This window comes from Aulonocara stuartgranti (assembly GCF_965226115.1).
Source record: "Aulonocara stuartgranti genome assembly, chromosome: 1".
NCBI lineage: Eukaryota > Metazoa > Chordata > Actinopteri > Cichliformes > Cichlidae > Aulonocara > Aulonocara stuartgranti.
Window position 1 is genome coordinate 38,223,042 of NC_138939.1, and position 14,459 is coordinate 38,237,500.

The 14,459-nt window shown below is 43.6% G+C and overlaps 1 protein-coding gene across 1 annotated transcript in view; it reads right to left on the minus strand.

The window, feature by feature from the left end:
- large2 (LARGE xylosyl- and glucuronyltransferase 2) overlaps nt 1-14,459 on the minus strand; it is a 49,325-nt gene that overhangs the window by 9,280 nt on the left and 25,586 nt on the right. The window contains exons 4-11 of the mRNA XM_082525997.1: nt 12,414-12,496; nt 8,404-8,527; nt 5,714-5,885; nt 4,368-4,472; nt 4,071-4,183; nt 3,534-3,659; nt 2,976-3,131; nt 24-187 (exon numbers count right to left, since the gene is read on the minus strand). Coding sequence (XP_082382123.1) covers nt 24-187; nt 2,976-3,131; nt 3,534-3,659; nt 4,071-4,183; nt 4,368-4,472; nt 5,714-5,885; nt 8,404-8,527; nt 12,414-12,496 — 1,043 coding nt within the window. The remainder of the gene's footprint in view (nt 1-23; nt 188-2,975; nt 3,132-3,533; nt 3,660-4,070; nt 4,184-4,367; nt 4,473-5,713; nt 5,886-8,403; nt 8,528-12,413; nt 12,497-14,459) is intronic.

A 14,459-nucleotide genomic window follows, 5' to 3' on the forward strand; every position in this document is an offset into this window, starting at 1 on the left:
ATTACAGTACACGGGTTCAGTACCTGTCCATGGAGAGCTGGGCCACCAGAGTGATGTCAGTGTTGTCCTCAGTGGGCGTGTAGTCATACTGCAGGAAATACAGGTGAACTCGGTGCACTGTCAGTCGCTCTCGACGGAAGTCGTAACACTGATCGTCCTCGTCCAGCTCCTCCAGAGCCTTTTGTAGCTGAGCAAAAGTACACACAGTTACAACATCCATCCATCCATTCGCTTCCGCTTATCCTTTTCAGGGTCGCAGGGGGCACTGGAGCCTATCCCAGCTGTCATGGGGCGAAAGGCAGGGTACACCCTGGACAGGTCGCCAGTCTGTCGCAGGGCCACAGTTACAACAATTAAATGTCATTTTCAATTTCCTTTATCTTCTAACCCAACGGTCCCCAACCCCCGAGCCACCAGCCGGTACCGGTCCGTGAGTCGTCTGTCATTAGAATAGAATAGAATAGAATAGAATAGAATTCCACTTTATTGTCATTGCACATGTCATAGGTACAGGGCAACGAAATGCAGTTTGCATCCATCCAGAAGTGCTTTAGCCATGATATAGATATATCTTCCTTCCTGTAGATGTCCTTTATGGCAGGAAGTGGTGCTCCGGCGATGCGCTGGGCAGTTTTCACGCCCCTCTGCAACGCCTTCGGGTCCGAGGCAGAGCAGTTCCCGTACCAGACTGTTATACAGTTGGTCAGGATGCTCTCGATGGTGCAGCGATAGAAGTTCACCAGGATGTCTGAGGACAGGTGGTTCTTCCTCAGAGTCCTCAAGAAGAAGAGGCGCTGGTGAGCGTTCTTGACCAGCTTGGAGCAGTTGGTCGTCCAGATCAGATCCTCGGAGATGTGAACTCCCAGGAACTTGAAGCTGCTCACACGCTCCACAGCCGTCCCCTTAATGTAGGTGGGCGGATGTGGGTCAGCATTCCTCCTGTAGTCCACGATGAGCTCCTTGGTCTTCTCAGTGTTAAGCAGCAGGTTGTTTGTGTCACACCACTCACCCAGACGATCCACCTCCTCCCTGTAGGTCACCGTGGTGTCATCTGCAAACTTAATGATGGTGTTAGAACCACCGGCAGGTCTGCAGTCGTGGGTGAAGAGGGAGTAGAGGAAAGGGCTCATCACACAGCCTTGTGGTACACCGGTGTTCATTGTGATTGTAGATGAGCAGCGGTTATCCAGCCGGACATGTTGGGGGCGGTTGGTCAGGAAGTCCAGTAACCATTTGCACATGAGGGAACTGATTCCCAGGTCTGTCAGCTTCCTGATGAGTTGTGAGGGGTGGATTGTATTGAATGTTGAACTGAAGTCTATAAACAGCATTCTGGTGTAGGTGTTGCTGTTGTCCAGGTGTGAGAGGACAGAGTGCAGTGCGATGGAGACTGCATCCTCTGTGCTCCTGTTTCTGGCGGTATGCGAATTGGTGGGGGTCCAGGGTGGGGGGGAGACAGGATTTGAAGTGTGCTAGGACCAGCTGCTCTAAGCACTTAGTGATGATGGGGGTGAGTGCTACTGGGCGGTAGTCATTGAGGCTAGATGGGTTGGAGTTTTTGGGTATTGGGACGATGGAGGTGGATTTGAAGCAGGCCGGTACCACAGCGTGGACCAAAGACAGGTTGAATGTGTCTGTGAGCACTCCTGCAAGCTCCCCAGAACACGCTCTGAGAACACGCCCGGGGATGCCATCAGGACCTGCAGCCTTGTGGACATTGATCCTGTTCAGCACCGCTCCTACATCGGTGGAGGAGAGAGTCAGAGGTTGGTGGTCTGGCGTCATGTCTGCTTTGGTTGTGGTTGTTGGATTCCCTCGCTCAAAACGAGCATAAAGGTTGTTGAGCTCGTTGAGGAAAGAGACGTCAGAGGATGCGGGGGAGGGTTTGGTGGTCCTGTAGTCTGTGATGGTCTGGAGTCCTTGCCACATGCGTCGGGGGTTGGAGTTGGAGAAGTGTTCTTCTACCTTCTTTTTGTAATGGTGTTTGGCTTTTTTGATGCCCTTCTTTAGCTTAGCCCTGGCTGTACTGCAGGCGTGTGCATCTCCTGACCTAAAGGCGGTGTTGCGGGCCTTCAGGAGGAGACGAACATCCTGGTTCATCCAAGGCTTCTGGTTGGGGTACATGGTGATCCGTTTCTGGGTGGTGACACTGTCTGTGGTTTTGGAGATTAGGTGGAGCTCATGCACCAAGCGTTGTTAATATAAATGCACAAACCTCCACCTCTGGTCTTGCAGGAGTCATCTGCTAGCCTGTCGGCTCGGTGTGTGTGTTAAGGCTCGGGTGTGAAATTCATGGTTTTCAGGGTTTTTATCGTTATTTTTTTAATGTTTTTTATCGTTAACTCGGTTTTCCTGGATCTTTTCCCGAGTGTTATGAATAAATCTTCTTTTTTGGTACTGGTTTTATTTTGTTGTATTTATACGCAACACCTTAAAGGCTGGTCTGTGAAAATATTGTCGGACATAAACCAGTGGCACAAAAAATATTTTCTGTCTCTGTCTGTCCTAGCTCTCTCTTTCTTCCCCAAACACCCTCCTTTATCAAAAAAACAAAACAAAAGATAAAAACATATTGCAAACAAGATTTGTCCTGCAGACTAATCTCATGGGAATCGACTGGAAAACGATACATGCACATGTGTTTAGCTGACAGGTAACATCATAAATATTTAACAAATAAACTTCACTACTACTACTACTAGATACTTTAGGCAACAGTGGAAACCACGACGCTGCCCCCGTACAATATTACTCAGCAAAGGCCACAAAGTGAAGTAGAGACAGATCAGCTGACCTCAGCTCGGCACAGCCCTGAACTGGACGAGCAGATAAGAAAACAGGTGGATGTTATTGTTTCCTGCCTGACACAGTCTGAGTGATGTTTGAAATATTTTCCCCCAATGTTAAATGATTACTCTCAGATGTTTGCTACTGTCACAAATATCGCCCGTGTGTGTGTGTGTGTGTGCGCCAACCTTGACGCTCTCTGGACTGGCCTGCGTCGGGCAGCCGAACAGTTCCCGTCTCAGCAGGTTTCCATCATACTCCAAGAAGGTCAGGTAGAGGTTCCTGAAGAACTCCACGTGTTTGTTTTTGACGCGGAGCTTCTTAGGAGAGTTCCAGTGGATCACCTGAAACCATAACAAATGGTAAATGGACTGTATTTGTATAGCGCTTTTCTAGTCCTTAAAGCGCTTTGGGGTAAGCGCTTTACACAACCAGTCATCCACCCATTCACACACTGGTGATGGCAGCTACATTGCAGCCACAGCCACCCTGGGGCGCACTGACAGAGGCGAGGCTGCCGGACACTGGCGCCGCCGGACCCTCTGACCACCACCAGTAGGCAACGGGTGAAGTGTCTTGCCCAAGGACACAACGACCAAGACTGTCTGAGCCAGGGCTCGAACCGGCAACCTTCCGATTACAAGGCGAACTCCCAACTCTTGAGCCACGATTGCAAGTTTCTGCTACTCAGCCTGACGGCAGCCTGTGGCAGTAAACGACAAACCTGATGGTGCGAGCTGGCGTACCTTGAGGTCAGACACCTCGGTGTAACACTGCTCGGAGCGCGTGTGATCAGACAGCTGAACGTTCCAGAAGCAGGGAAGCTGGTGCACCAGGACTGGGTTCTGCTTTATGAAGGCGTTGAATATGTCCTGCACACAGACAACACACCGCTTTATCAAGAGCCTCGATCCTTTTAACACTAGGATTACTTTGTAGACATGCATAGATCAGAGCTGCTGATGTTTGTGATGATGTAAACAGAATCAAATTTGTGAAAGCATGACTCATCGTGGCCTCAGGGTCTAATTCTGCAGCCCTGCTCTCCAAGACAACAAAAAAATAGTCTTTAAAAAATTCAATAAAGCTCAACAAACACAAGACTGTAAAACACCAACAGCTCGTCAGTGCCAGGATGATGCCACTGATGAGCTGTATACGTGGGCGCCGAGGCGACGGAGTCACAATCAAAGGAGTCCTCACCCAGAATCAGTTACAGTGAAGGCCACAGACTGATGACGGTGTGTAATGAGTTGACAATCCTGTTTGGAGGTATCCCTAACCTGATCAGCGAGTGATGTACTGAGCATGCTCATAAGTTCCCTCTCTGCCGTCAGCCTCCACATCTGCTCCCAACCGATTCGCCGCAGTCTCTCCAAGTACAGAAGAATGACGCCTGAAACCACGAAGCAGGACACTGGCTAACAATGTGACATTAACTTAAAACGTTCACTTTGGGCTAAACGTTCACTCTTCAAACACTGAGGTTCTTTGTGCTGTTAGGAATGAGACGACATCAGGTTCTGTGCTGTTTGGAGCAAACCTGCCAGCCTCAGAGATTCGATCAAAAACCCGTTTACCTGTGTTGAAGCCTCTTCCCAGCGCAGGCCACGGTTTGTGGTTTTTCCATAAGTTGCCCAAGTACCAGTCACTTTGATTCTCCACCAGACCAATCACCTGCTTATCTGTGAATGAAACAACCATCAGCTGAGGAGCAAAAATTTCAGGAAACATTCTTCTTTTTCAACAAGTTTTTCCCCTCAACAGTTCACAAACATAATAAACTTAAATGAGCGTCAGTGTTCACAGTAACCAACTGCTTTCATCATTCATTCAGCTAGTTTAAAAAAAATTCTAATTTCTTATTTGATAACTGATATCGAGGCGTCACATACTAAACAGCAGTCACTCTGCTGGCAGCGTCTGCCCGCTAATGAATCTAAAACCCACAGATACATCCGTACGTCTGTGGTCTGCTTGAGGAGATTTTCAGTAACAGTAACTTATTGATGGTTTTCGATACGTGTGATGGTACACAGCAGTCCTAAAAATAAAAACAGCATTGATTTGAAATTTTCATAAACCCACAATTTATTCACAGTAGCACACAGAAAACAAAACTTTACATTGAGATATTTTATTATTTCATGAAAAAAAATAGCTCATTTTGAAATTGATGGCAACAAAAGAACATTTTGTAACTAATTAGGCTAATTGGCAACAGGTCTTTAACATGGCATAAAAAAGAGAAGCAGAGAGGTTCACAAATCTGTAAAAACTCTGTCTTCAAATTCTTTGTGGAACAATTTCAGAATAATGTTCCTCGATGGAAAATTGTGTCTAGAGTACATAATATCATCAAGCGATTGTGTGAATCTAAACATTCAGACACATTAACACTCCAATGGATAGATCAGAGAGCAACTTGGGCTAAGACGGGGATCGAACACCAACCTTCCAATTAGCAGATAACCTGCTCAACCTCCTGAGCTACAGCCACACCACATAGTCAACACATCCTCTGGACTAAAGAGGAAATCGGTCAGCTGGCTTGTTATCAGCACTCAGTTCAAAAGCCCAGATCTTCGATTGTAGGGCGGTGCATTAGTGTCTCTGGAACTGGCAGCTGTTGTTACAAAGAGACCGAATGCTACAGTGCGGTAAACATGTCCTGCTGCCATAAAAGTCAAAATGGCAAAACATTGCCTCATTTTAAATGTGGTATAGCGTGCCATGTAAATAAAATATGGCTTTATGACATTTGCAAATTGTTGGGTTCTGTCTTTATTTATATTTTACGCACCATTCCAAGTTTTGGAATTTCACAAATTTCTCATTTATAGTTTGACATTTCTGTGTGTCAGCACCGGCTGACTTTTTGGAGACTTTTTTTTTTTTTTGTCAATGTCAGGTTTGAGGATCTCACCAGTAAACTTCCTAAAAATGCCCCAGAGTTCAGCGATGTCCGTAGCGAAGGTGATGTCTGTGTCCAGGACGATGACCTTCGACAGGTCGGAGGGCAAAGCTTTGGTTAGCGTCAGCTTCATCAAGCCGTAAATACCTGAGTAGTGTTTGTTGGGTATCCACGACACTTCGGACTGAAACAAGAAAAAAATGCAACAGTAACTCTTAAAGCTGTTACAGCTCTGAGCTGTTCATTATGTATGAGCGCAGTTCCAGTATGTGGGCTAAGACAAAGCCATATAAGGACATTCTGGCAAAGCCTCAATTTGTTGGGTTTTTTCCCTGTATCTGCTAAGAGACTCTTTTAATTAATTCTCCTGATTCTGAGTAATTGTATCTGCATAAGTGAATCATCTGCAAACATAATCGGCTTAGAGTCTTGGCTGTTTTTCCCTGTTTTAGTGTGAGGAAGCTGAAGAGAGAGGCTGCGGGTCGAGGCTTCTGACAGCACAAAGGACTCATTGTTTAGCACTAAGACTGTGAGGGAGAGGAGAATGTGATGATGTGACGGGGGTGATGCAGGTTGGAAACACAAACAAATTCAGGCTTGTTCCCTCCCCGCCACTCCAACAGAACAGTTATGATTTTAAAATAAATCGTTTGGCGTCTTTGTGCTCATGCGTCACTTGACTTTTCGAACTTAACAAGCAGTCGTTTCTGTCGAGTCAAAGCTCCTGTGGTGATTGTTGTCTTTAAACTTCGAGGAGGTGGATGAGCGGCTCAGAATCACCGAGCAGAAGTCTTAATTCAGTGACACTTAATTGGATGTTTTGACTGTTTTGTCCCATTCCCAGTCTAGATGGTCCCACACTGCTTGGACACCGATCCATGACTGACGGAGTTCCACGTTCCACATTCCATGGAAGTCTTTACTGTCATCTGATATTTGGGGTTTTCTCTGTATTATTCTGGGGTTATCTTAAAATGTAACATGCCTTTGGGCAACTGTTGCTGTGGGGCAGTGGATCAGGCAGTTTATGTATCAATCCTGCAATTCATCCCAGGACTGAAGAGGGCAGCATACACCAATACAATTACATATACTCTTGTTCTACTCTATATCTGAAGGAGGCGGACGTCAACAAGCACTGGAAACACCACACATGCCAACGCAAAAAAGTATACGTGAAAGATCAAACATGTGAAAAACGCATGTTACCATTTCGAGACAGCAAATGTTTGCTAACATTATATAACTATATGAATGTGTTATATCAGGGCACCACTTTAAATACAATGATAACTCAACAATAACCTTACCTAGATCAAATGAGTGCATTTAACTTTATTTATACTTGGTTTCCTCACATACATCAACTTATCTGGCCTAAATATGGAACACTTGTACACCGCTGTCTGCAAGCACTTGTGAGACTCGTAATCTCTAATATCATGCAGCAAAATTTCTGCCACAACTTCACCTACTTCCAAGGTGCATGGAGAGGATGAGAAACTAACAAAGCATGAACTCCAGCAACACTTAAAAGTAAAGAGGAACAATTTTCTTAACTGACCAACGTGTGTCGGCTTGTGGCTTTCATCAGGGTCATAGAAACAGATAACACAATTTGTGCTTAAATAAAGGAAACAGAAAAAAATTCAAATTAACCAATCACATCTTCATAGGTAAGCCAGCTGACAGCAGTTAATTGGTTAAGTCACAGGCCAAGTAAATACTGGACTAGACCATTAACATAAAGGGGTGGGGGGCATAATCCCCACCTATCTTATCATGATATATCTGAGAAATACATAAAAAGAAAGAATGTTGAAATTATACAGAAAAATATTTATCCTTAGATTCATGAGAATGTTTGATGTGATTTCCAGTGTTTGTGTGACCGTGGCCAGTGAATTAACAGGTCAAGAATAATACAAGGAGAGCAATGACTCTGTCAGTATTCATGTTCAGGCTTGAGGCTCCGGTGTTATTAAAACCAGTGTTCCTGTAGCTGTGTGGTGTATGTGGCACAGGAAATCAACAAAAACTAAGATCTCTGACTACAGAGATGACATTTTCTGAATCTGTGCATCATAACATGTATAAAACTTTGAATGTATAAAGTTTATCTTTAAATTGAATAAACCTAAGAGCTGCATGTTCAAAATAAACAACGTAGCATAACTTTAGTTATTACTTAACGTTTTTGGGCCGTAAGTCTGCATAACTTTTTAAAGTAAAGTCAAATTTTACAGTGTGTTGCATTGTGCCTTACCAGAAGGCTGGAAACCCCTCAGCACCAACATGAGTACAATCGAAGCTAAATGGGAGCTTGACCCTTTATCTCATCCTAAAGTAAGATCAGAGAGCTTTAACGATGTTCTGATCTCTGCTAAAGTGACAAATGATCTGACAAGCACATAGACACTAGCTGTGACCTCCTCTGTCAGACTCTTAGAGATGCATACTGTACCGTGCAGCTCTTATTCTGTCTCCCACTCTTTGATGCTCTGCAACTATTCTGGTAAAGATTTGGAAATATATTCAACGGTACCCTCACAACTTGCTGTTGCTTTGAACTGTGCAGGTTTTCTTTTGATGTGATAAATTTAGGGTCTGACTTTGACTCACCTTGTCTAACAGACAACAGGAAACAGGGCTGTGTTAATGTATTTGGATGAGGTTTGTGTACATTCAAGGCGTGCTCTTACCTTGAGCTCATCTGCATCGTAGAAGCTGACTTGCACAGATGGAACCATCCAGGACTGGAACAGAGAACTCAGGATTCGATTTGCTACTGTGTCAGTGATAAAATGAAAGTGAAGAGGATTTCTCCTGAAAAATAAAAAAAAGGCATCAAGGTCAAGGAGGTCCTTCCAGTAGGAGGAAAAAAATGTCAACACGTTCCACGGCAATGCAATACTGTAATCAGATTACATTTTTCAGTATGACAGTGATGTAACATGCTACGGTGATATGGGCATCTCTTTTATTTGTAGTGCACAAAAGCACATCAGTACAACGGTAAAGGGCAAACTGCATCTGGGACAGAAACAACTGCGTTTTACTGCTAACACAAAGGTAACCTGCTAACACAAAGCTAACCTGCTAAAACAATGCTAACAAGTTAACACAAAGCTAACGTGCTAACACAAAGCTAACACGGTAACACAAAGCTAATGCGCTAACACAAAGCTAACCTGCTAAAATAAAGCTAACATGCTAACACAAAGCTAACACGCTAATGTAAAGCTAGTGCGCTAACACAAAGGGAAGAGCTCAGAATAACATTAGAGCTAAGTGTATGCCAACCCCAAACCACACCTGTACATGTGTCTGTAGCAGAACCTCTTTGGCTATCACTTTGAAGTTTCTTTGGACTGGTGTTAAACTTTGCTTTTTGTTGTGGGTTTATTCTATTATGTAACGCCAGCAAAATGATCAAATGCGTGTCCTTGTTAGGATAGGATTTTGTGTCTGTGTGGGACTGTAGCCTGAGGTTTATATAGTATAATGAGTACTTAAGCAGGATACTGCATAAATTTAAAAAGAAGTAAGTAATCTGTAGTACATTTCTTCTCTTGAATAATAACCCCACACAGGGTCGCTGATAAAGCTGAATACTAGTAGTTATTCATGTTAGCTAAGGTTAGCCCTCTAAAAGCATCACCATCATTAGCCTTCTAAATTAGCAGCCTTCTGCCCATGGAGCTGCTATCTTCATCAACAAGCTCTACAGTTTGCCTGCTTTGAACAAAAGCTTGAAGCAAGAGTGCCTTTATGGGTCTTTATCTCGTTTTTGATTATCCAATTTCCCCACAAACATTTCTTTTTGTCCCTTATCACTTTTATTTAATATCCTTTTCTTTTTATTTGCCTTTAGCATGTTTGAAGAAGGCTTCACAAATACTTTAGCTTCTTCTTTCTCCTGTACAATCTCGTGTTAACTCTAAAGTCATGTATATCTGAGAATATCTAGGTAAAAGTGGGTTTGTATGTAAATCTATTACAAAAAGAAGAATTTTGTGACCCCCTTTGGAATGACCAGGATTTTTGTATGAATTACTCAAACAAATCTTCTTCCAAGTCACAACATAGACAAACATAGTGTGACTAATAAATAAAATAAATAAACCTATTATGTATTGACTAATGACAAATCATTCACATTGCTGGTTCTTTAATGATTGCACATTGTGCTCTTGGTATGCTCTTCACAGACTGTCCATTTCTAAAGAGAGCAGAAAAAGTCATGCATTTTGACCATTTGTAAACACTTTGTCTTTTTGAACACAATTCTCTAAAAATGTGTTTGTAGCATTTTGTAGATTCCTATATCTTAGTAACACTTTTTCCAACTTCCTGTAAACATTGTAGTCACTGAGAATGGTAAAGAGTAGATTTGAAATGAAATTAGTTTGTCAGATTTACTTTAGTGTTTCTTAAAGGCTGGGGTAAGTTATGATTACATTACAGCTAAGTGACATTAGTTAGCATGATGAGATTATGTCATTTTGAAAGTGGATTGCGTCCTCCTTGCAACTATGAAAAAATGGTGGCTGCAGGTTGTTGCATTGCATTTTTCCGTATTTGGTGACCTGCAAGTACACTCAACAAAAATATAAACGCAACACCTTTGTTACTGCTCCCATTCCCCATGGGATGGACGTAGAGACCTAAAATTCATTCCAGATACACAATATAACCATCGCTCCCAAACAGTGGTCACAAATCAGTCCAAATGTGTGGTAGTGGGCACATCTGCCATATTGAGATAATCCATCCCACCTCACAGGTGTGCCACATCAGGATGCTGATCTGACATCATGAGTAGTGCACAGGTGTACCTCAGACTGCCCACAACAAAAGGCCACCCTGGAATGTGCAGTTTTGTCTCACAGCAAAATGCCACAGATGCCACAAGCAATGAGGGAGCGTGCAATTGGCATGCTGACTGCAGGAATGTCAACCAGATCTGTCGCCCGTGCATTGAATGTTCATTTCTCAACCATAAGCCGTCTCCACAGGCGTGTCAGAGAATATGGCAGCACATCCAACCGGCCTCACAACCGCAGACCTCGTGTAACCACACCAGCCCAGGACCTCCACATCCAGCAGGTTCACCTCCAAGATCGTCTGAGACCAGCCACCCAGACAGCTGCTGGAACAATTGGTTTGCACAACCAAACAATTTCTGCACAAACTGTCAGAAACCGTCTCAGGGACGCTCAACTGCATGCCCGTCGTCCTCATCGCGGTCTTGACCTGACTCCAGCTCGTCGCCGTAACAGACTTGTGTGGGCAAATGCTCACATTCGATGGCGTCTGGCACGTTGGAGAGGTGTGCGCTTCACGGATGAATCATGGTTCACATTGTTCAGGGCAGATGGCAGCTGAGAATGTCCCAGTTCTTGCATGGCCAGCATACTCACCGGACATGTCACCCATTGAGCATGTTCGGGATGTGCTTGACCGGCATATACGACAGCGTGTACCAGTTCCCACGAATATCCAACAACCTCGCACAGCCATTGAAGTGGAGTGGACCAACATTCCACAGGCCACAATTGACAATCTGATAGACTCCATGCGACGATGTGTTGCACTGCATGAGGCAAATGGTGGTCACACCAGATACTGACCGGTTCTGGGACCCCAGACCCCCAATAGCGCAAAAAACTGCACATTCCAGGGTGGCCTTTTGTTGTGGGCAGTCTGAGGTACACCTGTGCACTACTCATGATGTCAGATCAGCATCCTGATGTGGCACACCTGTGAGGTGGGATGGATTATCTCAATATAGCAGATGTGCCCACTACCACACATTTGGACTGATTTGTGACCACTGTTTGGGAGCGATGGTTATATTGTGTATCTGGAATGAATTTTAGGTCTCTACGTCCATCCCATGGGGAATGGGAGCAAAAACAAAGGTGTTGCGTTTATATTTTTGTTGAGTGTACTTGCAGTGACCAGCTAGTACAGGTGTGAAACCTTCAACATCAAATGAGCCATTTTAGACCCTTCTACCAAACAATTGGGGGGGGGGGGGGGGGGGGGGGAGAGAGCAGCACACAGATGTGCTGGCGGACAGATGACAGATATAAGGGAATAAATCAGTGTTTTTATTACTAGCCCGTAGCCAGATACGGCTCTTCAGCCAAAGGTTGCTGACCTCTGACCTAGCGGGAAGCAACCTGTCTGAGCAATTGGAGACAGAACATTCAATTTCTAGCTTGTTTAGCTGATGTGACCAAAGCAAATGAAGGCTAAATGTTTGGTTGACAGAAATAATATTTTGATCAGCTGAGATAATTTAAGTATTGTACATCCCTTTTTGCTCATTTTTTAGCATCTGATTGCATCCATTTAATTAAACCAATGTAATATACTTTTAGATCCTTTCAGTAATAACCTTAAAATGTCTGTTAAAATATGACTCTTATGTGATCTAAACCATAACATTTTCACTTTGTCTGTTTCCTGTTTAAGCTGAATGAATCTAACTGGGAAATGGGACCACCTCAGCAGAGACTTTAGCCTGCAGCAACTACCAACCAATCAAACTGCTTGATTTAATTTCTACAGTGTAAAGGTCCATTGGCTCATTTTGTTTCAGTCTCTTCATTTTTTAAATAACTCTTTTTAGGGTGACCTTCAAAGAATACATTTTTGTTTACAGAAAACCTAAACTAGAGAACTGACACAAATTTAGACTCACCTGTGAAAGAGGACCGACTTGACCAGTGTGACCACATCTCTGCTGGCGTTATGACCGGCACAAACGCACGCTACATGGATCATCTAAAGGAAAAAAGAAGAAGAAGAAGCTCTGAGTTTTGGCAAAAGTCAGCCTGTAGCATGAATACTTCCCATTATGGGTGCTAACAGCTTCCATCACAAGCTCACAGCAGACTAGATGTGACTGCAGTTATAGATCTGCCCTATGTGCTAATTCACACACAGTGTCATCAGTCTTCTCCTAAAGTACTGAAGCTATATTGCTCTGCTGGTGCGTGTCACTCGCCCCCGTCTCTGATGTAAACTTTCATACTGAGATTCTCAAACATATATGATTTCACAACACTCGCTTTTCAGCAGAAGAGACTTTGAAAAGTTGGAGCTCAAAGGCAGCAAATCACATCAAAGAACAAAGTGTTCCCCTGGATTTCAGACCCTGCTAACCCACCTCTGCCTCACCCATTAATTAGTTTGAATGGACCACTGTGATTCGCTGAGCTTCTTGTTCAGGAAATTCTCTCCTGTTTGTGATTAGCCATCAGTGCAGCTGTTAGTGTGACACACTAATGTGTGATCCCATCAGAAGTAGTACTTGTTAAAAAAAAATGAGAGATTTGTCACCGAAGTGAATTATGTGTAATGAGGTAGTTGCACCCCCCGGCCTCCAGGTGGCGCATTGCTCAGTGAGACAGAATAGCGAGGTCATAGGTCCTCCTCTCCAATTGACTATGTGCACGTTAGCATATGCTACTTCCGGTGCGGAAACTCCTGTGGGGAGCTTTGTTTCCGGTGTCCTATTCACGCCTTGTTTACCGTCCAAAATAAGTTAAGCAAATGAATGAATCAAGCGGCGATTTACATTTCTATAGATGTCTTGGGCATTTACCCAATATATCTGTAAATGATGTTCATCGACTTGTCGATATTTTTCCCCTGCGCCTCAGAGCAAAAGAGAAAAGGGATTCAAATGTTATATTTCTCAGCTGTCCCTCGTTTATCACGGGTGTTATGTCCTAAAAATAGCCAGCGATAGGTGAAATCAAATAGCCAATTTTTTTTTTTGACGGTGCAAAACGTTTCGTGGACATCGTGGACATACAGTACTGCACTTCAGAGTCACACTGTTAACGATCAATGCAGCGATTCTGTACTGTACAGGAGAGACGTCACGGAGGAGATCGTCTGCAGCGATCAGGACGCAGGACACAATGTGACGTAAAAAAAAAGCATGCAAACTTGCACTAAAAAATCCGCGAAACAGCAAGGTGAAAGGTGAACCGCGTTATAGCGAGGGACCACAGTAATTTTGAAGGTAAGTCACAACATACCCTTCGTAAATACTAATCTATAGAAACCGTTACCAGCAATCATTCATTTTTTGTGTGGCTTTTTTCATGGTTTGTTAACATGCTGTGTAGGTGTGTACTTGACTAGCTGATATCGACATAACGGGGAAACATCTGGTTTGACTATTGTTCACCTGTAGTTTGAATGCTGAACATTTGCCTGTTTAAATCACAAGACCAGTCACTATACAGAGATACTTCTGAATGTGGACGATGTGTCTTCTGCTGCAGTAATGCAGTTCTGCTTGTGTTGAGTGATGTAAACAACTGATCGATCTAAACGCTTTAAACGTCATAATTGATCATTAGATTTTTTATGACACAACAGTGGTGAGTGTTCCCACCTTCTGCTCTTTGTAACTTAACGCGATCTTTCCATTTTCGAGTTTTGGACATGATTTTGGAGCATATCTTCGCAGTAGCGATTGACCGCAAAGTAAAGCTACCGGAAATGCACAACCCTACATCCAGTCTCAAACCAGGAAGTTAGCATTTTCTTGTGCACATAGTCAATATGGCAGAAGCGAGGCAAAGAGAAACTTCACCAGTCGCCTCTGTCTCATCATTTCCCTGTTTTGCAGGTTTGTAACCGGTAAAACTATATTAAAACAGTTGTAAAATATTAATAAGAAACACAGCTAAATGTGGGGGTATAAATCAGTGGGTAAACCCTATTATTT